Source organism: Pogona vitticeps, chromosome 2 (assembly GCF_051106095.1).
Source record: "Pogona vitticeps strain Pit_001003342236 chromosome 2, PviZW2.1, whole genome shotgun sequence".
NCBI lineage: Eukaryota > Metazoa > Chordata > Lepidosauria > Squamata > Agamidae > Pogona > Pogona vitticeps.
The window spans coordinates 59,767,125-59,793,235 of record NC_135784.1 but is presented as its reverse complement, the minus strand read 5'-3'; the positions used below and the strand labels follow the sequence as shown (position 1 = coordinate 59,793,235).

Below are 26,111 nucleotides of genomic sequence, written 5' to 3'. Positions count from 1 at the left end.
GATGGTGTATGTGTGCTGGGAAATAGTGGGGAAAATCTGGCCTTCCAGATGTTGAAGAACTTTGACTCCTATGGCCATTCATCTGGGGTTGATGGGAACTATAGTCCATCATCTAGATGGCCAAATTTCCTAGTCCTGGTTCCACAATCCTGGTGTAAGCCATAAAGGGGCAAATGCAGCTGTGGCATCTGCCCAGGTCATGAATATTCATATGCTATCTGTATAGACCAATGGGAGTGTTGGAGGGGTGGAGTCATGAGATAGACTCAGCAGCAGCAGGAGGAGGAGTTTAGAGAGTGTTTTTGAGATTAGTTGAAGAGGTTTAGGAGTTTGGTGTGGTTTTGGAATTTGGGCAGGATAGTGGTGGTTGAGAGTGAAATGAATGAGGATGTTTAAGAGTTAACAACACTGAATGAACTTTCATCATCTGTAACAATAAACAACTTCTATTTGGTTCTTTTAAAATGACATATGGCCTGGACATCAATTATTAATAATAGTAATATTGATGTAATCAACTGTTGGCAGCTGAAAGACACATAGTGTGAGCTCTTACAGTAGTTTGGTGAAACAAGCAGGGGCCGTGTGGGATCGTGACAGCAGGAACACACGCATGCGCGTGCACGCACGCACACACACACACACACGCACACAGAGAGTTCTTGACAGATACAAGCCACCACCCTTAACCTCCTTGGAGAAAATAAAGTAGCAGGTGGGCTGGGGACTGAAAGCAATGCCTTCCCTTGGCCTGAGTTCAGGACAACACTACTTCATCATGTAGCTCCTTCCTGGAGCCAAACTTCCTTTTGTTTACTGCTCTGTTTGACAGGGTAGGGAGAGCAACTGCTGGTAGATACTGAGTCATGGGCAATCATCACAGCCCACTGCCAACATCAGGTTTCTCTCATTTTCAGCCAAGCACTCTGTTGGGGGGGGGGGAGACACCTTTTCAGCTCATCCCTAGAAATGCCATGACAGAAACAAGGCACTGAACTGTCTCTTTTCAAAATACTAATAGGAGAAAGGTCATAAAAGGGATGTAAAGTGAATGAAACAGATGGTGTGTTCCAGATAGAAAAGTGAAAGTGACATTCTGTAGTTTTCTGCAGTGGTATCCCCACATCACTTTCCCCCATAAATACATCCAAAAAGAGCTATAATTTCAAGTGGATAACTGCCAATTTGGAAATTTCAAAGGGACCAGGATCAAAATGTGTGAAGAAATGTGGGCGTGTTACTGGCAAAAGCACAGATACAGTGGCTGATCCGCTTTTGAACACATTAAAGAGTTCATTCATACCCCAGAAGTCCATTTCTAGTTACCTGCAGGACAGCAGCCATCAGATAAAATGCCACAAAGGTGAAGGTGAGTGCGGTGTGGCCTGCTTGAAGCAGGTGAATGGTATAAAGGAACACCAAATGTCCTGGGATCACTAGCAGGATAAGAACACGAGCTGACTTTGAATTTACCCCTGCAAAAGAAGAAAAGCAAAAATTACATGACAGTTATAGTTATGCCAAGTGAAAATAAGACATGAGTTCTCTTCAAGGCTTTTCTTCATAACAATGATGCGCTCTAGTAACTGAGAACTAATTTTCGAAAAGTTCCAAAGCCCCCTCCCCTGTGATCCATCACTACATACAAAATGGCCCCTTTATGACAATGGGGGTGCCAGTGGAGAAGTAACAAAAGATGGGATGAAGGGAGACAGTAATGAGAGAAGGGATGCTGGTGGTCAGGATTAAAGGGCTAAGTCTATTCAAGACTGGTGTCTATTAAGGTAGATTGTGATATGATAACTTGTTCTGGCAGTTAATTTCCATTAATAAATATAGGAGCTCATGAATGTTTGACAAACTGAGAGATTGTAGTATAATGGACCTTACCCCACATGCTAGCGTGAAATGAAGTCATGCCTATGGAGGGAATGTTTTACTGCTGCCTGTACCTTAGTTTGGGCCTGGCAGGTCAGCAAAGTGACTTCTAAGGGCCAGAGCTTTGCAGTGGAGCCACAGAACAGCCACTTCAAGGCATTTCACAAAACAGCCTTCTCAGTGTGGCCGCTGATGCAACTGATTGCCACCTAGTCTGGAAGAGTTTCTCAGTGCCACATCATATTCAGATTAACCACAGAGACCGAGGTGCCAGAGACAGTGTTCTCTTGTGGGTGAGTGTGTTCATTTATACATGGGAGTAACTGGGGGCCAGCATCTAAAAATGGTTTCCCTACCTGAGGAGAAGAAAGTGTTACACGGATTAGGCCAGTGCTGCCTCATCTTGTGCGGCAGGACTCCAGGCATGCTCCAGAAGTGCAGAAATGTGGAAATGCGACTGGCTTGGATAGCTACCAAATTGCCACCAACACCTACAAAGGAAAAGTGCAGAACAGGGAAATTAGTCTTTGGTGCCAATAATGACACATCACATAAAGCATCCAGCAGTAGGAATCTGCATAATCTGAACAGCCCCACAACAGGTCCTTCCCTCGACTAATCCAAAGAAAGTTATATTCTGACCTGCAAGACTTATACTAATTTCCCAAACACATAGCAAAGAGCATCCTCTCTCTCTCTTACACACACACACCCTACTCATACAACCCTTATTCACACACATACCCAACTTTGGCAACATGAGAAATATGACAGTATGAGGAAGGTCCCATTGAACATCTGTTTTTTAGCTCGAGTACTATGTCTTCTTCCATCTCTGCTACTGAATGGCTATCATACAATCTTTGCCTATGGTAGATTTCTCCTCCAGAAAGTATTTGGCACTTCATTGTAGATCCAGCATTCAATTACGCTTTTCAGAAAAGAGAAAAACCTGAAGACTTTTATTTTTTAAAGATAAAGCACAAAAGTGCACAATTACATTTTTTTTTGGAGATACTGGGCACTGATTCAAAGAATTAGCTCTATCCAAGTTGGGCAAGTTTATATGACAGATTCATTCTTATAAAAATAATTTGTTTTGTTTCTTTGGTTGTATCATTTGTATGCCACCTTTCTCCCAGTAAGGGACCCAATGTTGGCTAAGTAAAAATTCAGTCTTATTCAGAATGATTGTAAGGAAGGCTCATACTGCTGCTTTTGACACAGACAGCCACAAACAGTGACACATACTGCTTTTTAAAATTATAGATGTTCTTTCATTAGTCCTGTTTTATATACCCAGAGGAGTTCAACAACGTTTAGCATTGTTCACACCAAATGATTCTGTATACTCTTCAGATCACAGGATACAGGGCAGCACTGTTCAAATGCTACAAACTCCATATGCTTGTGACATATTGATGCATTTGCAACAATTTCTGATAGTGTTCCAAAATATAAACAGATTCAGAAGGATTTAATTTTCCACTAGAAAAACAACATTTTAAACACTGAAATAATGCACTGTTCTGAATCAGACCAATGGTCCATAAACTGGATTCACTATCAACAGTGGCCCTCCACGACTTGGAGATGAGATGTATTAAAACTTGGGTTCGTCATATGCAAAGCATGTGCTGTATCACTGAGCGGCAGCAGTTCCAAAAAGGCACACAAATACAATCATTAAACTAGAAGGGATTCTGAGGACTGAGTTCTTCCACTTCTCCAGATAGTTTTGAGACTTAAGGTTTATTTTTGCTAATAGATCTAAAAACTGAAATATCTAGCCTTACACCAATGAAAAAGATAATGTTTCATTTGCAATCACCAACCCTCTACCATTAACATGAAACTTTTTTTAAAAATTATCATCCTACCATTGATCACAGGAGTGAAAACAGCCATGCCTTCAAAGTTTGGGTTTGTTATGGTTTTGTCCAAGATGAGTCCTCCTAGGCTGTTTAAACAAACAAAAATATGAGTATAATTTTCATTTTATAATCCCTACTCTGCAGGATTTAAAGACTAGTTATTCCATTTTGAGCCTGTCTTTGATGAAGTTAACTTCTTTTCCTGAACTCTTCTGCCACGTTTTAAAGCTGCTGATGGTAAGGGGGCAGCGGTTCAAGAGAAGAACTATTATCACCTTGTTGCCAGAGAACAAAGAGTTGGAGGAAAATAATAAATAAAATCTCATCAGCATAGAATTAACATGAAGACCATGATCACAAAGAATGCTGCCTGACTTGACAGGTATCTGCAATTTCTGCTGCTTAGAGGTCTAACAAGATTCTCTGACAGTTTCTGCTGTGTCACTTTGGCCAGATTTTGCCTTCTGAGCATGACTACATTTTTCTTCTTCTTGCCTCCTGATATAATTCTGATTATATGGATGTATGCTGTACAAATCCCAGCTTGTGATTGTCTTAGGCAGCTGTTCCTTTAATCACTAATGCACCACTGATTATGGACTGTAAAACCCCCATGATATTCTAGCTACTAGCTATTTCCAACCATATGGCCACATATCATTTAATGATGATAATATTTTCAGATCTCAGAAATAGACTACTGTAATGCTATATACTTAGGGCTGCCCTTGAAAACAGTACAGAAACTTCAGCAGGTCCAAAATGTAGTGGCCAGACTGATTTCTTGGATTAGTAAATTCGACCATAGATCCCCAGTCTTGGCATACCTTCACTGGTTCTCTGTCAGTTTCCGTGCTCAATTCAAGATACTGGTTATGACCTATAAAGCCTTAACAGTTTAGGACCTCGATACTTGTTGGGATAGCTCTCCTAGAAATCAGCTACTGTACTTGTTTCACTCCATGTTGCTAAATGTGGTAACACTGAAGGAGGCCGGAAAGGCAAAGACAAGGAATCAGGCTTTTTCAGTGGTGGCTCACATTCTCTGGAACAGGTTTCCACTGGAGATACAGGAGGCGCCTCCCCTCATGTTCAGTAAATCATTGTAAAGAGAACTATTCAATGCTGCCTTTAACAAATGAGTCTTCCAGATGCAATTCATATTCATATTTTATTTTTATTTTCCTGTTTCTCTTTTCTTTTTTCTATGATTTTCCCCCCAAATTGCCATATTGTTATATGTATTGCTATGTGGAGCCTCAAGGATTTTTACAGTTTCATTTGTAAACTGCCCAGAGTAGTTCACGCTTTAATGGGGCTGGCGGGCTGTCTGTTTGTCTTAACAGATTATTTATTTAATAAATAAACAAAATTATAAAAGTAAATCAGATTTGTCTCAGACCAGGATAATGATCTCATCACTGTCACTGGACAATGCTTGGCTTTTTAGAGCAGTCAAATGGTTGTTCGTTCTGCTGTACTATACTCCATGGTTTACTCCTAACCCCACCCAAGTCCAGGGTCTAATTTATCTGATTGTTTCATGGGCTGGCAGCAATGCCTTTAGAGAGTGAAAACACTGCACAGTCTACCTTACCGGAATACCAGAACAGTGCTGGATTTCCTCTACACACACACACACACACACAAGATGATTTCTTTTAAGCAGGTGCAGCTGATAATGCAAGACATGGGGAAAGTGGCACTTCCTGGATTCTTTCCCTACACGGCTGTTAGGATGACTGTAGGCCTGTTCCCCTTTGCCTCTAACCATTCTAGTACATTTATGACACCGTTGAAATGACACAGATGGCAGCTTTATTGCTTCTAGTCACTAAAGAACAATGAGTGCTGAGGAAAATGCTTGATGTTTTGAAACTGTTTCATGGAGCTGAACCACTGAAGTGACCCCACACTTCTAGCATATGCTGGGAAAAAACATCACACCATAAAAATCATCACTGCCTGCTTGAACAGACACTTTTCTTTGAAATCTACAGATCATATAATCAAGACAGTGAAGGGCATAGGACTGGCTTGTTTGCACAGTCATACTTTTGATGTATAAATCCTTACTAGGAACTCCCCCTGTAATTATTCTTATATCTCTTTAGGACTTGATAATTCATAGCTGAATGTGTGAACCGACTCCACCAAAGAGGCATAAATATCAGTGTTGGTACATTTTATGACTATTCATCACACATGCAAGTCATCCCCATTCTTCAGGTACCCTCAATGTACAGGTATGTTAACCAGACACCAAACCACCTGTGTACACATTTATAGGATACACCTGGGACATTCAACATGTTCAAGTGTGGAGTAGCATTGTTCAAGATTCCAGCCATGATCTCTTCTAAGGTATTCCATTCTATTCTTCCTCCCTCCAAATTTCTGTCTCTGCTTTCACTGAGCATGCTCAGTCCTCACTGAGCTGTTTCAGATCCCCATGGTCAGTTCTTATTAAAAGGCTGGAAATCAATCAGAGGGTGAAATCGGCAAAAGCAGATTAAAGGGATTTTGCAATGACTAGTACCAGGGACAAAACTTGAATAGATGGCTCCTGGAGACACACCACTTGTACCCCTCTAAGTTCCCCATTAAGCAATGAACACAGCACAAGAATTTCCCCTGATATCTAGATGATATGCCTCGTAATTTGCTTTGTACTGCTTCTTTTTCTTAGATGCCCAGCTCTTTTTGATCCTCTCAATGTCCTTGGTTTTTTTTTACTGTTTTGTACCAAGGGGAGGCGTTTAGAGCACAGCGCATCAGCCAGAACTCCACACTGCAACACTTTCTGTGAAGCAGAGACTACTATGCGGTCTCCCTGCCTGTACAGTAGGCACAACATGTCCAACACTTCCCCACTTCTGCAAGAGGCCAGAACAAACACAGAGGATGGAACAGGACAAGGGCAGAATACCATGGGGACGGGGGGGGGGATTTGAGACAAAAAATATTGTCCAAAGTCCCTTCCCAGCAGGAAAACAACAGTTGGGATGCAAATCTTGGTAAATCCTGTGTTCTTTGGCCTCAAGCAACAAAGCAGTAGATTTGCTCCTCCTCGAACAGCCTCAAGATTGCTAAATTCAGGCTACCTACTAAATTCCTTTCCTGTTTGTCGATGTTTACCTGCTAATGGCCATTGCAACAATTACTGGCTGCCAACCAGATTTCAAGACCTCAGCAATGGGAGGACTCTGTCTGGCAATCGCAATCCACAGAGGAATCATCACAATGAAGATGGCACAGATCATGGGCGAAAGATATTTCACATCTGCAAGAAAAAAAGGAAACCTCAGGTTAACAAACACCTTTTACCTCTGCTAGTTTTCACAAATGATTTCTGCAGAAAGACCCCCATTAATTTTTGAAAGAGTAGATCAAGGATGAATGGCGAAGACTGTATGATCTCAGAATGCACTATGGATGTTTTCCTTCTAGCACCATCTATAATTAAGCAGCAGATTATAATATGCAACACTGATGAGAGGTACAAAAAGTTACATATAAAAAACAAGAAAGCCTATCACACAAGTGAAATACCAAAAGGAGGAAACAGAAGAGGTAGAGAAAGAATAGGGCGCTATTAAAATGTTTACTCCCAAAGCACTGATATAAAAACAGGATGTATAGAAGCATTAACAAATTAATACTGTACAGTGATAGCATTTGCAGCAATAAGCAACATAACAGAACAAAGGCACAAAGACAATACCGTAATTATTTATCTGTATTCCAAACAAATTGATTCATGGGCGACAAAATCCTTTAGGCCTATTGCTTTCAATGGGACTTAAACTATGACTTATATTTCTATATAAACTTCAGCCCACTATATACTAACCAGATTCAACACTAATCTTTAAATGGGAGTCTCTATCATACTGGCAAGAATAGAATTGGTTCGTGGAAATTACCTGAAGGTGGACACTCAAGAAGCCAAACCCTAATCAAACGCAGTATGCTTTCATGGGATAATGTAACAAGCTCATTACCGCCTCTTAGCAGTAATTATGTCCTGGTGAAGAACTGAGCATATAAAAGTAGTTTATGCATTTGTAGAAAGGAAGCACAATACACCCAAAGACAAGCTAAAGAGCTTGCATAAAGGGGAAAGCACAAGTTATAAAAGCAGAGTGCAAGAGAGCAATAAACGAAGCAATCTATCTGAACGAATACAGACAATTTTCAGAGTACTGCTAAGAAAAGGGCAAAGTTTCCTTTCTGCAGTCAGATATACTATAACTGGATGACATTATCTTGGTGCTTGCAGATACACAATAAGGGTGTAGGAAAATGTCTAGTGCACCATTTCACTGTTCTTGAGAGCAATAAGCCATGGAAATCACGATTGCCAGCTTCCTCCTAACAGCAGATCAAGTGAATTAGGACAGTAATCATAGCTGGGAATGGGCCAAATCCTGGGACTGCACAGCTTGCCTAAAGCCACACAGGCTCTACTCACAGGAGGCACAGGAATTGAACTCCTAATGTCTGGCTCCATAAGCGGTGAAACCTCAATGAGTAATCCAATGGTAAACCCTCTTCTGAAAATCCGGAAAAGAGTTGCCATAAGTCAGAATTGACTTGATGGCTCATAACTGTTGCTATCTTGGCACTAAAACGAAATTAGTTCTGGGGACAGTCAAACATCTAAAGGGAGACTGTTCCATAACTGGGGCTGCTACAGATGAGAAAGCCCTCTTCCGTGTCTCTGCATAGTGGATCATTCTCCACAGATGGACACAGAGGAGGCCCCCCAGCAGATCTTGGTGAGCAAGCAGGTATATACAGGAAGAGGTGTTGCCGTCCCAAGCCATTTAGGGCTTTATAGGTTATAATCAACATACTGAACTAGGACTGGCCAGTGCAATGTTGTCAGAACGAGTCATATGAGCTCTGAAAGGTGTTTCTGCTAACAGTCCAGTTGCTTCATACTGTGCCTGCTGCAGTATCTGTGTTGTCTTCAAGGGCAGCTTTACATAAAGCCCAATACAGTAGTCCAGTCAGGAGGTTACCAGTCCATAAACCACTGGAATGGCTGAAGCTGGCAGGCCACTCAAAGACAGTCTCACTGTGCTCACCTGAGCCACAAATGATAAAGAAGTCTCAATGAGTACCCTGATGCTACATACCTTCTCCTTCAGGAGTGCAACTTCATCCAGAACAGGTTGTCTACTGAATTCCTGCACATGAGATCCATCAGGTCACAGAGCTTCCATCTTGTTGGGATTCAGCTTCAATTTACTGGCTCTCATTTAGCCTATTACCTCCTACAAACAGTGTTTCACCACATACACGGCATCTCCTTTGACAAGAGCTAGTGCTGGATATAATTCTGATGGTACCCAGCACCAAAATGCTGTATAACCTGTCCCAGTAGCTTCAAATGGATATTGACCAAAATGGTGGTGGTGGTGGTGGTGAGAATGGATTCCTGTGACACTCAAAATCATAATTGCCATGGAGTTGAACAGAAATCCCTCAGTGCCACTCTCTGGAACAGGTCCCTCAAATGGGAACAGAACCAATGCAACACAGTGCTGCCTGTTCCCAATTCTGCAGAGCCAGTCCAAGAGAATACAATAATGAAAGGTATCAAAAGCCACTGAGAGATCTAGGAGGGTCAACAGGGTGGCACTTCCCTTGTCCTTACTTCAAAGGAGGAGCAAGGCTGTTTTAGTGCCAAACTCCAGCCTGAAACCAGAACAAAAAGGGTCCAGATAATCTCTTTCCTCCAGGAACATCTGAAGCTGCCTAGCCACTGCATTCTAGTACTGAGGATTTTTAATTCAAGTCATAAGAAAGTACTAAACAGAAACTGTCTTCCACCCTTTTTATAAATACAGGATCTTCATGACTGATCTATATGTAGTGTCACAGAGTTAGACCAGATTTTGAAATTGTAGACCAGTGGTGGGTGACTTGCAATCTGTCAAGGAAGTATTGGGGTACATTGAGCAAAGCAGGGGTACAACCAGCCTCCAAGGTCCTCGCAGAGGAGAAAAACATGAGACAGCAGCTTCTTCCTTTACATATGCACAGTCTTCACAAAATACAGTACTCCAACAGCATCTCCTCTAGTAAATCTCCAAACTATCCACTCTACACGTGTTTTCTTGCGTACAAAATATAGTACATATGACCAATCATTATCTCATTACCTGGTCCCATAATTCCATAGGTAACATTACCTCATCTCAGATGATCTCAGAAGAATTACATCAGCCTTCTGCCTAGTCAGCATGACTCAGCTTTATACACAGCTGTACAACATGGCTGATTAACAACTTCCTTTACACATTCAGTGTAAAATGTCAATTTCTCCTATTACAATCCTTGTATTTTCCTGACATAATCCTCCAGATGATGTCGGACCGCAGCTCCTTTCCTTCTTTGCCAATAGCTTTGCTGGCTGATGCAAACTGAAATCCTGTTATATCTATCTAGATGCAGACCAGATTCTATAAGTAACTGCACTATTTCTGATTTCTTTTAATGGATTTTACACTTAAAATGTCGATTGTGATTTAGGATGCTCATGTAGTTTGTTTTCTTGGTATGCATTTTTTCACCCCAAAGATCAGGGGTGGGCAATTAATTTCTATAGGGGGCCACATGAAAAATCTGAACTGTGTTTGGGGGCCGAACCAACTATACTTAAAAATAAAATGAAACAGTGATGTTATGATTGTTTTTATTTTAAACTTGTTAATCTTCACAAATACTAAAGAGGTTTTTTGTGGTATGTTAAAGATAAGCAACTGATCAAAATTAGACAAAAAGCTATAAATGGCTTTGATGTCCGGCAGGCTGGACAGGAGCAGATCGCAGCCTGTATGTGGCCCTCGGGCTGCACTTTGCCAAGGTCTGCCATAGATACTGGAGCCCACCTTCATGTCCTTCCTTATGAAGGACCTAGGACTGCCAAATCATCCTATGATGATATGAAGGGTCTTGAGCCTGCCAAATCATCTTGTCAAACAGGAGCAGGGGAGCTAGACTAGAGATGGCACATTAATGTGAGCTAGAATAATTATTGTCATAATAATAATAGCTGGGCTTCAGGAATTGGGTTTATTAGCATCTTTGAATCAAGCTCTGTTGTCTTTTTCTTCTTTTCTGAAGAGACATAACCTTGGAATGATCTCCAGAAGTACAAGGAACTTTACAAAGGGGGGGGGGAGAGAATGCTGTGCTATGAGAAAGCAAGGCTAACGCAAAAGCAGGAGGAAGGAAGCCTCAGAAGCGCCTTCAAGGAATGGGGAGTGTGCCAGGCCTTTTGATATGGTAATGATCTTTCTTAGAGGTCTCTCCATCTGCTCTTTGTAACTGGTCCAAAGCTAGGCTAGTTGCAACACATTTTGCAGGTAATGGGATAGTTGACGCATTCTTGAAAAGCGTTTGTTTTTTTCTTTAAAAAAAAAGGTGCTGTCAAAGCCGAGGCTAGAGGCCTGAAGTTATCAAAGCCTTTAATCACAAAAGTTGTATTAATCTCAAAGACTGATACCCAGAAAAGAAATGCATCCTCCTTTGTGAGAAAGTGGGACAAGATCCTAACATCATTCAATGTTTCATAAGATGATACACAGCACAAAGCCCACTGTTTATCCTTTAACAGCAAGAAGGCAGAATAGCTCTTGGCTATCATCTGCTTGGTGGGAATGGGGAACTGTTTAAAAGCAAAGCAAAAAGCAAAGCGTGCTGCTTATATACCACCCCATAGTGCTTCAAGCACTCTCTGGGCAGTTTACAAGTTAATTATGCAGGCTACACATTGCCCCCCCCCCCAGCCAGCTGGGTACTCATTTTACCGACCTTGGAAGGATAGAAGGCTGAGTCAACCATGAGTGGGCTACCTGGGATTGAACCCCAGGTCGTGAGCACAGTTTTGGCTGCAGTACAGCAGTTTAACCACTGCACCACGAGGCTCTTTAACTCCCAATCCTTTCAGAGTTGCAGGATTATTTAAGCATCAAGCACTAGAAATGACAGGGAATAGGAACCCTCTAGGATCTGAACTTATGTGACTTTATATGAATAAAGCTTCACCTGTAGATATTTCTTCATCAGCAGAAGGGTTAGCGAGACAACAGCCTCTTAACCTTTGGCAGCTTGAATGTCGAAATAGAAATCCGGCTAAACTAGGAAGGTATTATCACATTATCCTTTTGTAATGGGATATAGCACTTCTGCTGCATGTCAAATAAGGAACAAAATATAGAAAACCGCTAAATAGCCCACATCGTCTCCTCCCACTGTGAATTGCTGTTACATATTTGCAAGGAAAAAAATCCACAGTAGGCTGAAATTAAAACAGAAGCCAAAACCATGTCCTCCTACACCTCCACACGCAGTTCTTCCCAGAGGGAATAATTTTATGGAATAACATGGAATAATTTTCACAGTGATATCCAAATGTTAATGAAAATGTATATTAAATTAGACTTGCCTTCATGTAATACTAATATCCAATTCTTATATGCCCTCTGTGTCACCAAGATGGTGAATCATCATAACCTATCTTGAAAGTCTTCATGAAGAGAAGCATAGGGAATAATTTATAGCACATAGATGTGAAGTAATCTTCAGAGCTAGGTTAATCAAAGCCCAAGAGAATAAGGCTTTTTCATCTTTAGATACTCTCCAGAGAAGAGGAATCTAGGCTGGTTACAATTTCTCTCCTCATCTACCTTCCATACCTGTTAATACTCCAATAAGTGTACAAGAATCTCTATTTCTGTTTAGTCAAATGACCAGTTGGGTGAATGGGCCAGGCCATTTGTAACATCCATGGAGTGCAGTCATTTAAAAAGTGAATAATCTGTTATGACCACTTGTCCAAATAAACGTCTTTTCTTTTCATCCCTCGTCTCCTGGGATAGACCCTTCTTGATTCTGAAATGGATTCCATTTCTTTAAATTAAGTGACCTATAGACTTGAGAGAACTTGCAGACTCACCCCCTTGCCACCAAATACAATATGGTTGTCCACTACTGCATTCCTTGTTTAGCCTAACAAGGCATTTCCTTGAGCCTTCTCATTGTCCTGTTTGGCTGTCAGATGCCAGCTGTTTGGAACCTAATAGGATCCACTAAGGAGAATATCCTTACCTCTGTTATTCGACACATTTTATCATTTTCTATTTTTAGACTATTTTGTAATCAAAGCACACACTGGCCAAAATAAAAAGCAACTGAAAGAAGCTGTACAAGATTGAAAATCATGGAGAGAGATAACTCATGAAATTGCCAAGGGTCGGATCTGACTGAATGGATAGTTTGATTTCATTTTTAAACACACAATGAAAATATAACTATTTTTACAAGCATTTCCTTTGTAGTCCAATCTGACACCTACTTCATGGACACCAGAGGTATTTCTAGGGAATTAGCCATATTACCATGTTTCCCCGAAAATAAGACAGGGTCTTATATTAATTTCTGCTCAAAAATGCATTAGGGCTTATTTTCAGGGGGTGTTTTATTTTTTTCATGTCCAACCATTTATATTTATTCAAATATAGTCGTGTCATCTTCTTCTTGTTGCTGCACAATGGTGGAGGACGGGGTTTCACTTAACTAGGACTTATTCTTGGGGTGGGGCTTATATTACAAGCATTCTGAAAAATCATACTAGGGCTTATTTTCAGGTTAGGTCTTATTTTTTGGGGAAAAGGGTAGTCTGTTCTAGCAAGACTAACAAAATCTCTATTTGCATCCTAAAGACTAACAAAATGTATTTGGCATAGGTTTCCATGGCCTGTAACACATTTCTTCAGATATAATTGAAATAATAAACACAACATGAATACTATATTCTAATTTTTGTGCTGTATATAGTGGTGCCTTGACTTACGAACTTAATCGGTTCCAGAACTCCGGTCATAACTTGAAATGGTTGTAAGTCGAAGCACCATTTCCCATTGAAATGCATTGAAATGGAATTAATCCATTCTGGCCGAAGGCAAAAAAATAACAAAAACAACAAAAAATCACTACAAGACCCATCGGAAATGCGATTAATCCCTTTCGGCTGAAGGAGGAAAAGAAAAGCAATCAAGCATGCAAGACCCATTGGAAATGCAAAGAAAGCAAAGGAAAAAGCAAACGGAGCACATTGGAAATGCAAAGAAAACAAAGCAAAAAGCAAGGGGAGCTTCCGCAAGACCCATCGGAAATGGGGGGAACCCCCCAAAAGCAGCCAAATTCCCAAAGACCCATCGGAAATGGGGAAAAACTCCAAAAAGCAATCAACCCCCCAAGACCCATCAGAAATGGGTGGGGAAAAACAAACAAACCCCCCAAGACCCATCGGAAATGGGAAAAAAACAAAAAGCAACCAACTCCCCCGAGACCCATTGGAAATGGGAGGGAACCCAACAAACAAACAAACCTCCCAAGACCCATCGGAAATGGGGGGAACCAAAAATCAAACAAACACCCCAAGACCCATCACAGCACAGAAACATAAACCCCCAGCCCAAAACCACGCTGCAAAAACACCCAGAACAGTTTTTAAAAAGCAGAAAGCAGCACCTTACCTTACCAGGCAGTCCAAAGCCTCCTCCAATCGCACAGTCTCTAACTGCTCGGGCGAAAGAGCTACAAAGAAGCAGCCTCTTCACCACCAACAGTTAGCAATTTGAATTTCCCGCCTTTTTCCCCTGCCTTTTTTGTGTTCGTAACTGGAAGCTCCGACCACAAGTTGAAGCAAAATTTTGAGGCTGGAGCTGGTCGTAACTCGAAATGGTCGTATGTTGGGACGTTCGTAAGTCGAGACACCACTGTATATATTACTTTTCATTTTTACTCTTGTGCACTGCTTTAAAATCCTCAGATATATGCAGTATGTGCACATACATGAATGAACAGATAAACTGACATACCTATGTGTTTGAAGAGGGTGCTACTGATTCCAGCGAGTAGAGAAAGAGTGATAAGATCTCCAAGGCTTGCAGCTATAGGGGTTGCAACGTTGTCTGGGTTTATCCCCACTTTTCTTGCACCAAGGATCACACCAATCATAACCAGACCTACAAATAACAGAGAATCAGATTTAGATTGGTTTGGGAAAAGTTAAGTGACCATGGCTGGAATAGTTCAAGATGGAAGATTTTCTCCTCAGTTTACAAAACCTCACCCTGAAATAAATCTTTTAGTCTTAAAGTTGGCACAAGACTTTTGGATTTGTTTGTCTTTGTTTTGGTTTAACTAGATGGCACTGAAACAAGCTAACCATTTTCTAGAACACAGCCAACAAGCAAACCTAGAGATAAACTCTGTAGGAAATAAAACAGGTTAAAATAGGTATGGGGGAGAAGGGAATTTCGTGCTACACGGGAAGGAATGCAACAGGCTGGTGGAAATAATGCATCCCGCCTCCATACACCCCAAATTGTAGCCTGGGCTTCTCTTAAACTCCTGAAAAAAAGTCAGTGGGAAAAATACCTGTTGTCCTGGAATACAAAAACTGTTGTCTTGATCTCTTGGGATTTTCCTGTTCTATATAGCTTTTTATAGATACATTCTGCATGCAATTGAACAGATTAGGGGAACAAATTGCACTAGGGTGCAAAATGTATCATACAGAAAACTAGATTAGATTCAGATGAAGGAGGAGTGAAATTTGGCAACTCTCCTTTTAAACAAGCTGGAGGCTCTGACTTGCATTTTTAAGTGTTAACAGAAGTAGATTGCTGGCCATTTCTGGTTTTGTCTCCTCCCTGCTTCCAATATTCAGTGCTGCTTCCAGTGGATTTAGGGCCGGAAACTGGTCCCTGCAGTGTGTCCAGGCCCACAGTAAATCTACATCTGCTGCTGAGACAGGTTAACTAGGGTTACAGCACATGCACATGGCTGGGCAGTCATCTGATTGCTACATTTTGCAATGTGTCACAGGATTGTAAAGTGGGGAGTGGAGAGAGATAGTCCAGCCATTGATGGATGAAAGGGTATATTTATTATTGCTTAACTCATGAATGCTTCACTTCAGCCTCACATCTTTCACCACCTATAAAAAAAAGAGGACCGTCTCTCTCTATAAATGGGTTGGTGAAGCCTTGTCAGGTAGAGGTTGCCAGCAGAGAGACTGGTCAAGAATACAGTGTACGTAAAAGGTTGAGGAATTGTGATCAGAGAGAGACAGACTCTTTGTACTGTATCTCTCTTTGACTTTTCCCATATTTTTTCTGCGAATTCTCCAAATCATAGAAAAATCTGGATTGTCTTATCAAGGCTTGATTAGTTCCATCTGAGCAACATCACTCTATCATAACAATCCTGCCAGTTAACCTTCTTTTGCAAATTATAGACAACTGTAAACAAAGGACAGTGGCTTTATAATCTGCACTTTTAAAAAGTATAATGTTCTGATTTTTTAGGTTTTGGGGGGATCTAGATCTTTTATGCTATTGGCCTTTGTTCTTCAAGACTTGCAAAATTGTAGTCAAGTGAATCAAATAATCATCCAAAAGATGCAAAAGATTTATATACCTATTTTGTTAGTTGACATTTTTTGGTGAACTAATCAGATATTGTTCTGGGTTTTATGCAATCAATAATGCTTTAACCTCACTGTGTGAAATTCCACGAAATGGAATGGTTATGGATGGATGGAAAAGGAGAAGGTTTACCTATGTCAATAATCTTGAAGAAGCTACAAGCTAGACAAAAATGAGTCCTAGACCTCACCAGATAAAGAAAATCCAGGGGAGCCAATTTAAGCTATGAACTTGCCATAATGAAGTCTAATTCCTATCCTAATGGCACAGAAGGAACTTATTAAGCCCTCTTAAGAAAAAAAAAACACATACACACTTCTACCTGTAAGACGTGGGGTGATAGTGCTATGAAAGGGTGAAGAAGATTCAAAGGTGAGAATTTCTCATCACAACACTGTCTGCAAGGCCACTTTTATATTTCTACATTTTGGTACAGCATAAGAACTGTACTGCAACAAACTGCACAAAATGTATAAACAGATAGACCTCAAGAGGAAAATATAATATATATTCAGCAAACCAGACACTTGGCGTGCAGATTTCCTTCTTTCTGAAAAATGAGAAAAAGATGTCTGGATATCAATATTTTCTCTAAGAGGGTTAAAAAAACTGGGTACAGATAGATGCTCAAATTCTTCAATCAACATTTAATACAAGTGATTCAGTTAAATAAAACTGAATAGCTGTTCTACTTTACAATTGGAACCCTAACCAATTCTAAGGACTTTAAGGACATTTTATGTCTAAAAAATGGATATATTTCTTTCTCAGTAAAATTTTTTGAAGCAACAAATTTCAAAGGAGTCTATTGCATTTAATTTTACTTCTACTTTTAAAAGTTTTATTTTAAAGTTTTGAAAGTCTCACTCAGGCCAATAAAAAGCCAGAAAAGCAACAACAACAACAGGTTTGAATAGCTGAAGCCTGAGAGTGTAGGGCCTGCACTGAGCAACACAAGATTTGTGAATAAGGAAAGCTGCAAGACATCACAGACAAGTGACATCAGACCAATGGCAGTTCAGAGGGCAACCAACAGACATTTTATTAAGAGTGAAGAGTTAAGAAAAAGATATCCCTGTTTTCCGCTGTGGAGGAAGGAATGTTGAGGTTTGAAATTTTGTGTATATAGAGTGTACAAATAATTAAGGAGTGTATCGAAAATGAAAGTGTTTTTAAAATCGAGGCTTGAACAATAGTTTACTATTATCATTTCAAAACAATTAGCTAGCTTCAGCTGAGAAAGACAATTCTTCATAAAAATCCTGCCAATTTAACTTGTTTTGCAAATGATAACCGAAGGATGCAAGCTTTATAATTTGCACTCTTCAAATTATAATGTTCTGGTTTTCCAGTTTTTTGAGGAGGGGATGTCTAGATGTATGTTATTGCCCCTTGTTCATTCAAGCCTTGCAAACTTTTAGCCAAATCAGTGGCATAGTGCCATATTGCCAGATACTGAATAACAAGCCACCGGAGTTACAGTAGGTGTAACAACAATTAAGACTCCTATTTAAAAATCTTTTCTTGGAGGACTTAGCCTTTGGACTGCAAAGCCCTGGAGATAAGTTTGTTTGCAGTCAGAAGGGAGAACTGTACAAGGTGCAAACTATTTCTCTGGATCACACTGGGATTAACCCTTTTGTGATAAATACCAACTGTGACAAACATAGCCTTTTGATTTTTCCTTGGATGTCTACAAAGTTCTGCAGAAGTCTGAGGAAGAGGTTCAGGTGTCAGCTTATCTGACTTGACAATCCAAAATGTTACCAGAGTAGTTGTGCCGTGTACCCAGGCTTTTTTGAAGCCAACATTCAACCTTCCTCCTTCCTATTCCTCAGTGAAGGCCTATTTTCTAGCAACTGTGGGAAAGGGAACTGCCTCAGGAACCTCCATTAGGGTTGGAAACCTTAACGACTGGAAACTTCCAGTGCAGAACTCTCTGGGAATCATGATTTGCAAAGACTTTGTGGATGTTGGTAAAGACTTGGAAGCGCTAATGAATTACAACTCCCTGCCTGTGGATAAGGCTCTGGGCCCTAATGGAAGGCTTAGGGGTTCTAAGCTCTCTTGCTTTCCTGTTCAAATATAAATTTGGAGGGAAAGAGAAGGGAGAATGAGTGAGCAACAGTGATCTTCTTGGATTTTTCTCTGATCTAGTGTAACAAGAATGCACTTTATCACTCTGTCTGTTTAACTTATCTACAGAACATGGAATACTGAAAGCTCAATTAGATTCAAATGAAGGAGGAGCAAAAATTGGTGGAAGAAACATCAATAATTTAGGATATCCCAATGATGCTATTTTAGTGGCAAAAAGCAGCAAAGACTGAAAGCAATGCCTGATGAAGGTTAAGGAAAAAAGTGCAAAAGCAAAGTTACAGATGAACACTAAGAAAAATAGCCATTACATTAAAAATAAATTATATAACTTTAACATGGACAATAAAAAAAGTGTTAAAGATTTACTATGCTTTGTTTCCATCATGAATTCAGTAGCCAAGAGGAAGACTGAGACTTAGAAGGGTGGCAATGAAAGAATTAGAAAATATCCTTAAGAGTAAGGATGTGTCACTGAAAAACAAGGTCAAGATTATCCACCCTATGGTACTCCTGATTACTTTTTGGGTATGAAAGCTGGAAGTGAAGAAAGCTGAATGGTAAAAAGTTGATTCATTTGAAATATAGTATCAGAGGAGATCATTACAAATACCAGACACCATCAGAAAGACATATAAGTGGGTTCTAGAGCATGTTTCACTGGATACCAAAATGAATAAATTGAGGACATTTTACTTTGGGCAGATCACAAGATAAGATTCACTGAAAAAATAATAATGCTACGAAAGTTGAAGGCAGTACGATAAGATGAAAATCTAACGCATGGTGGAATGACTCACCAAAAAAAAAATCTTGGCTGTTAGGTTGCAAGACTGGAGCAGGGCGGTTAAGGACAAGACCTTTTGGAGGTTATTAATACATAGACATAGGATCACTATAGTTGAAAGCAACTTGATAGCATGTAAAACAATAATACTCTTTTTTGGTTAGCAACAGAGCGATGGGTTCCTGGTCACTGTAGTAGCAATCCCATTTCCCTGCCTAATCTATTTTATGGACCTGTTGTAAATATAGATGAGATAAAACTTAACAAATACCATCCTAAGCTACTTGAAAGAAGAATGTGATCAAATATAATTAATAATAACATTCTATTTCCAGCATCAGTTGGTTAACACTTCAAGAATTAGTGCCCTCCAGATGTGTGGGACTACAGTTGCCATTACTCCTTGGATCTGATCCAGAATTATAATTCTTCTGTCTTATTCTTCCAAAGGTCCATAAATATCTGGCTCCATCTCAAGGTGTGCTGAAGATGCTAGCTAGTAGGCATACATGAGCATGGGAGTTGGACTAAGAAAGAAGTGAACAATTTTATAGACCTTTCCCTGCCTTTGGTCTTTCATCCACATATAGAATGAGAAATGTGTATGGCATGGAAACTGAAAGCACATACACACATGGGTGTGAGATACATAATGGAGGGATAGATTTGTCCCTTGGCACGTGCAGCCATTGTCAAGGGAGCTTGTAGGAGGACTAAGCTGATGATGATAAGACTTAGTAAGAACTAGAAACCAAGTCTCTAACTTATTAATATGGACTGTTTGCTTGGGACTTGTCTTCACATGAACGGGCCTTGTAGCAAAACCTCCTTAACTTGCTGTACCATCAAAGCTTTCTTCATTACAGCTCTTTGCCAGTGAAATTTGCTTAAAGCAATACTGAAATTCTCTTTTCTGCTTACAAAACACTTCAAGAATCAAGTAACACCAGGGAAGAAGTCTTACATAAACCCTTTTAGTTACATCCTGTTATTTCATAATCAGTTTTAATATGTGTACAAGCACACAACCTACAAACCAAGGATTAGCTGTGGTTACTTTATTTCTCTGTTCATGGAGTTGTCTAGACAAAGATACTGGAGTGGATTGCAAGTTCCTGCTCCAGGTGGATCATGTTAATCAGAACTCTCCACTATGACCTGTCCATCTTGGGCGTCCCTGCACAGCATAGCCCATATCTTCTTTGAATAACTCAAGCCCATTCACCATGACAAGGCAGCAATTCGTGAAGGCTCTGTAAGGTCAGCAAAAACAAGACCTGGAGCTGATTGTGGCTCTGATCATCAGCTTCTTATAGCAAAACTCAAGCTTAAACTGAAGAAAGTAGGAAAAACCACTGGGCTAGTCAGATATAATTTAAACCAAATCCTTTATGAATACACAATGGAAGTGAAGAACAGATTTAAGGAACTAGATTTGGTGGATAGAGTGCCTGAAGAACTATGGATGGAGGCTTGTAAAATTGTACAGGAAGCAGCAACAAAAACCATCCCAAAGAAAGGGAAATGCAAGAAAGCAAAGTGGCTGTCCAACGAGGCCTTACAAATAGCAGAGAAGAGAAGGGAAACTAAATGCAAGGGAGATAGGGACAGTTATAAAAAATGGAATGCAGGCTTCCAAAGAAAAGCAAGGAGAGACGAGAGGCCTTCTGAAATGAACAGTGCAAATATATAGAGGAAAATAATAGAAAGGGGAAAACCAGAAATCTGTTCGAGAAAATTGGAGATATTAAAAGAACATTTTGTGCAAAGGACATGGTAGAGGACAAAAATGGTAGGGACCTCACAGAAACAGAAGACATCAAGAAGAGGTGGCAAGAATACACCAAGGAATTATACCAGAAGGATCTAGATGTCCTGGACAACCCAGATAGTGTGGTTGCTGACCTTGAGACAGACATTCTGGAGAGTGAAGTCAAATGGGCCTTAGAAAACATGGCTAACAACAAGGCCAGTGGAGGTGATGGCATTCCAGTTGAACTATTTAAAATCTTAAAAGATGATGCTGTTAAGGTGCTACACTCAATATGCCAACAAGTTTGGAAAACTCAGCAGTGGTCAGAGGATTGGAAGAAATCAATCTACATCCCAATCCCAAAGAAGGGCAGTTCCAAAGAATGCTCCAGCTACCATACAATTGCACTCATTTCACACGCTAGCAAGGTTATGCTCAAAATCCTATAAGATAGGCTCCAGTAGTATGTGGACTGAGAACTCGCAGAAGTACAATCCGGATTTCGAAGGGGCAGAGGAACTAGAAATCAAATTGCTAACATGCGCTGGATTATGGAGAAAGACACAGAGTTCCAGAGAAACATCTACTTCTGCTTCATTGACTATGAAAAAGCTTTTGACTGTGTGGACCACAACAAACTATGGCAAGTTCTTAAAGAAATGGGAGTGCCTGACCACTTTATCTACCTCCTGAGAAATCTATATGTGGGACAGGAAGCAACAGTTAGACTGGATATGGAACAACCGATTGGTTCAAAATTGGGAAAGACGTACAATGAGGCTGTATATTGTCTCCCTGTTTATTTAACTTATATGCAGAACACATTATGCGAAAGGCTGGACTGGAGGAATCCCAAAATGGAATTAAGATTGCCGGAAGAAATATCAATAACCTCAGATATGCAGATAATACCACTCTGATGGCAGAAAGTGAAGAGGTATTAATGAACCTCTTAATGAGGGTGAAAGAGGACAGCACAAAAATGGTCTGAAGCTCAACATCAAAAAAACTAAGATCATGACCACTAGTCCCATCACCTCCTGGCAAATAGAAGGGGAAGATATGGAGGCAGTGACAGATTTTACTTTCTTGGGCTCCCTGATCACTGCAGATGGTGACAGCAGCCATGAAATTAAAAGACGCCTGCCTCTTGGGAGGAAAGCAAGAGTCCCCTGGACTGCAAGGAGATCAAACTTATCTGTTCTGAAGGAAATCAACCCTGAGTGCTCACTGAAGCTGAGGCTCCAATACTTTGGCTATCTCATGAGATGAGAAGACTCAGTGGGAAAGATTCTGATGTTGGGAAAGTGTGAGAGGAAGAGAGGAAGACAGAGAATGAGATGGTTGGACAGTGTCACCGAAGCTACTAACATGAATTTGACCAAACTCCGGGAAGCAGTGGAAGACAGGAGAGCCTGGCGTGCTCTGGTCCATGGGGTCAGGAAGAGTTGGACACCGCTTAATGATTAAATAACACTTTATTTCTCCTAGACACAGGCAAAGCACTTGAATTGCCCATCCCTACAACCGCAGAATAGTTTTAAGTTTTAATCTTCCCCACCCCCAAATACTCTAGATATCAATTGTATATTTTTAAGAGAAGTGGCAGCAAGTTTAGGAAAGTTACTTTCTTGGCTTACAACTCCCAGAATCCCAATGGTAATGTATTTTATTTATTAGGTATAGGTATTTTAACCCAAAGAAGTACCTATTACAAGGTCTGCCACTGCTGTCACAGTTACAAAGAGTAATCGTACTGCATGTGGCAGGAGAAAGGAAGGAAATGGCTTTGAAAATCTCCAGGTGCTTTTATAAATTTCTGGGTCATGTTAACAGAAGTGGCCTGAAAGTTAACAGTATGCAACATAGCCAAGCTCTTTCCATGCATAAACAGCTCCCTCAAAGTAGCTGTTTATCACCACTTATTAAATGAAAGAGGCAAAATCATCCTGCTATTCCTTCTGTGCCTAGTGTCCCCCTCCTTGTCATCTTATATTATACCATATCATCGCCAAAACTGCGTTCCAGAATCAGGTAAACAATGCCTCCCTTTCAGAACTGTTCATGATACTGTATTAAAAATTATCACAATAAAAAGGGTACAGAAGTCAGGTTTGGCAGAACTACCAAAAAAGGAAGTATCCTGTTGGCAGATGATGATCTGAGAAAATTCAAGATGGAGGGCAAGGTTTCAAAAACAAATTACTTCAATTCATCCATGTTCCACTTTTCAAGTCATCTTGGATCCCAAAGCGACTTAGTAATCCAATACACAAAAGGGAGCTGTAGCTCAGATCCAATGTTCTAAATACATAAGGTTCCAGGTTCAATAGCTGGCAGCTCAGGTACACACAGACCCATACAGTACTCTCAAAGGTACTGGCCATTACAAACCCTGAGGAATGAGAAGAACTTAAAAAAACTTACCCAGTGTGAGAGCAGCTATAAATGCAGTCGTCAAACTGCTGGCACATAGCACCGCTGCTTGGTTCAGTTCCACGTACCCCTTGGACAGAGCACCCAGAAAGACAGCTACCACAGCTGCCAAGAGGCCCACCACAGTAGCCTGTACCTGTTGAGAAAAACAACGGAGGAAAGAAACCCTAAGTAAGTCAGCCTCTTTCAGCAGCTCACAAGCATCTCTGCAGGTCTTTAGCCCAGACGGTGCTCTGGCAAACTAGGTATCACAAAGAAATAGGTCTTGAAGTCCCAATAGTGTGTGTTTTTAAAAAGGAGAAGTAAGGGGCTTGAACCTTTGGAGTGCTTAACTTTACTTTCCCCCTGCAAAATTTCAGACATGTTTGCACTGGTAAAGAAGCAGCCAAAACTTACTGTATTTTTTGCACCATAAGACTCACTTTTTTCCCACAAAACAGGGGTGTGGAAAGTCTGTGCGTCTTATGGAGCGAAGAAAACAGATTATATTTTCCTGTTTTCTTCTCCTAAAAAATTGGTGCGTCTTATGGAAAGGTGCGTCTTATGGAGCGAAAAATACGGTAATATGTGAAGTGAGATTAATCCTCAATCTCATCTCATATTCAGTTAACAATCAGGTAACTTAAGTTCTCTACGAAAGTGCACTGCTGCCCTCTGATGGATGGAAGAAAGTATTCTACAACATAAGCTACACTGCACTAAAAAGAATTTGTTACAGATTTATCCACATTGGAAATTTATCCGCTTTAAGTGTTTTATTTTCTCCACTCCAATGTTCAAAAATCGTAGCATCCTAGTAGAGTTGCTGAGAATTTAGAACCCCTACTTTTCTTGTTGTTTAGTTATTAAGTCATGTCCAACTCTTCGTGACCATATGGACCAGAGCACACCAGGCCCTCCTGTCTTCCACTGCCTCCCTGAGTTGGGTCACATTCATGTTGGTAGCTTTGATAACACTGTCCAGCCATCTCATCCTCTGTTGTCCCCTTCTCCTCCTGCCTTCACACTTTCCAAACATCAGGGTCTTTTCCAGGGAGTCTTCTCTTCTCACGAGATGGCCAAAGTATTGGAGCCTCAGCTTCAGGATCTGTCCTTCCAGTGAGCACTCAGGGTTGATTTCCTTTAGAATTGATAGGTTTGTTCTCCTTGCAGTCCAGGGGACTCTCAAGAGTCTCCTCCAGCACCACAATTCAAAACCATCAATTCTTTGGCGGTCAGTCTTACTTATGGTCCATCTCTCACTTCCATATATCACAGCTTTCCCAATTTGGAACCAGTTGGTTGTTCCATACCCAGATCTAGCTGTTGCTTCCTGTCCCACATATAGATTTCTCAGGAGATAAATAACGTGGTCAGCCACTCCCATTTCTTTAAGAACTTAGTTTGTTGTGGTCCACACGGTCAAAGGCTTTTTCATATGAAGCAGAAGTAGATGTTTTTCTGGAACTCTCTGTCTTTCTCCATAATCCAGCACATATTAGCAATTTGCTCTCTAGGTCCTCTGCCCCTTCGAAATCCGGATTGTACTTCTGCGAGTTCTCGGTCCACACACTGTTGAAGCCTACCTTAGAGGATTTTGAGCATAACCTTGCTAGCGTGTGAAATGAGTGCAATTATATGGTAGTTGGAGCATTCTTTGGCACTGCCGTTCTTTGGGATTGGGATGTAGACTGATCTCTTCCAATCCTCAGTTTTCCAAACTTGCTGTCATATTGAGTGTAGCACCCTAACAGCATCATCTTTTAAGATTTTAAATAATTCAACTGGAATGCCATCACTTCCACTGGCCTTGTTGTTAGCCAAGCTTTCTAAGGCCCACTTGACTTCACTCTCCAGGACGTCTGGCTCAAGGTCAGCAACCACACTATTTGGGTTGTCTGGGACATTTAGATCTTTCTGGCATACTTCCTCTGTGTATTCTTGCCACCTCTTCTTGATGTCTTCTGCTTCTGTGAGGTCCCTACCATTTTTGTCCTTTATCATGTCAATATTTGCAAAAAATGTTCCTTTAATAACTCCAATTTTCTTGAACAGATCTCTGGTTTTTCCCTTTCTATTATTTTCCTCTATATCTTTGCACTGTTCGTTTCAGAAGGCCTCTTGTCTCTCCTTGCTATTCTTTGGAAGCCTGCATTCCATTTTTTGTAACTTTCTCTATTTCCCTTGCATTTGGTTTCCCTTCTCTTGCCTGCTATTTGTAAGGCCTTGTTGGACAGCCACTTTGCTTTCTTGGATTTCCTTTTCTTTGGGATGGTTTTTGTTGCTGCTTCCTGTACAATTTTACGAGCCTCCATCCATAGTTCTTCAGGCACTCTGTCCACCAAATCTAGTTCCTTAAATCTGTTCTTCACTTCCACTGTGTATTTACAAGAGATTTGGTTTAGATCAGTGGTTCTTAACCTTTTTTACTCAGGTGTTTTTGAACTGCAACTCCCAGAAACCCCAGCCAGCAGAGCTGATGGTGAAGGCTTCTGGGAGTTGCAGTCCAAAAACATCTGAGTAACAAAGGTTAAGAACCAGTGGTTTAGATGATACCTGACTAACCCAGTGGTTTTTCCTACTTACTTCAGTTTAAGCTTGAATTTTGCTATAAGAAGTTGATGATCAGAGCCACAATCAGCTCCAGGTCTTGTTTTTGCTGACTGTATAGAGCTTCTCCATCTTTGGCTGCAGGGAACATAATCAATCTGATTTCGGTATTGCAAATCTCTTGATGTCCACGTGTAAAGTCGCCTCTTGTGTTATTGGAAAAGAGTGTCTGTGATGACCAGCTT

General features: G+C 40.6%; 1 protein-coding gene across 6 annotated transcripts in view; it reads right to left on the bottom strand.

Annotated features, from left to right (window-relative positions):
* Positions 1-26,111, bottom strand: part of SLC41A3 (solute carrier family 41 member 3) — a 54,990-nt gene that overhangs the window by 1,987 nt on the left and 26,892 nt on the right. For all 6 annotated transcript variants that reach the window (XM_072989520.2, XM_020815156.3, XM_072989522.2 and 3 more), the window contains 6 exons: positions 23,329-23,473; positions 14,651-14,797; positions 6,891-7,035; positions 3,759-3,838; positions 2,235-2,369; positions 1,327-1,475 (listed from right to left, as the gene is read on the bottom strand). In XM_072989520.2, the coding sequence (XP_072845621.2) occupies positions 1,327-1,475; positions 2,235-2,369; positions 3,759-3,838; positions 6,891-7,035; positions 14,651-14,797; positions 23,329-23,473 (801 nt within the window). The remainder of the gene's footprint in view (positions 1-1,326; positions 1,476-2,234; positions 2,370-3,758; positions 3,839-6,890; positions 7,036-14,650; positions 14,798-23,328; positions 23,474-26,111) is intronic.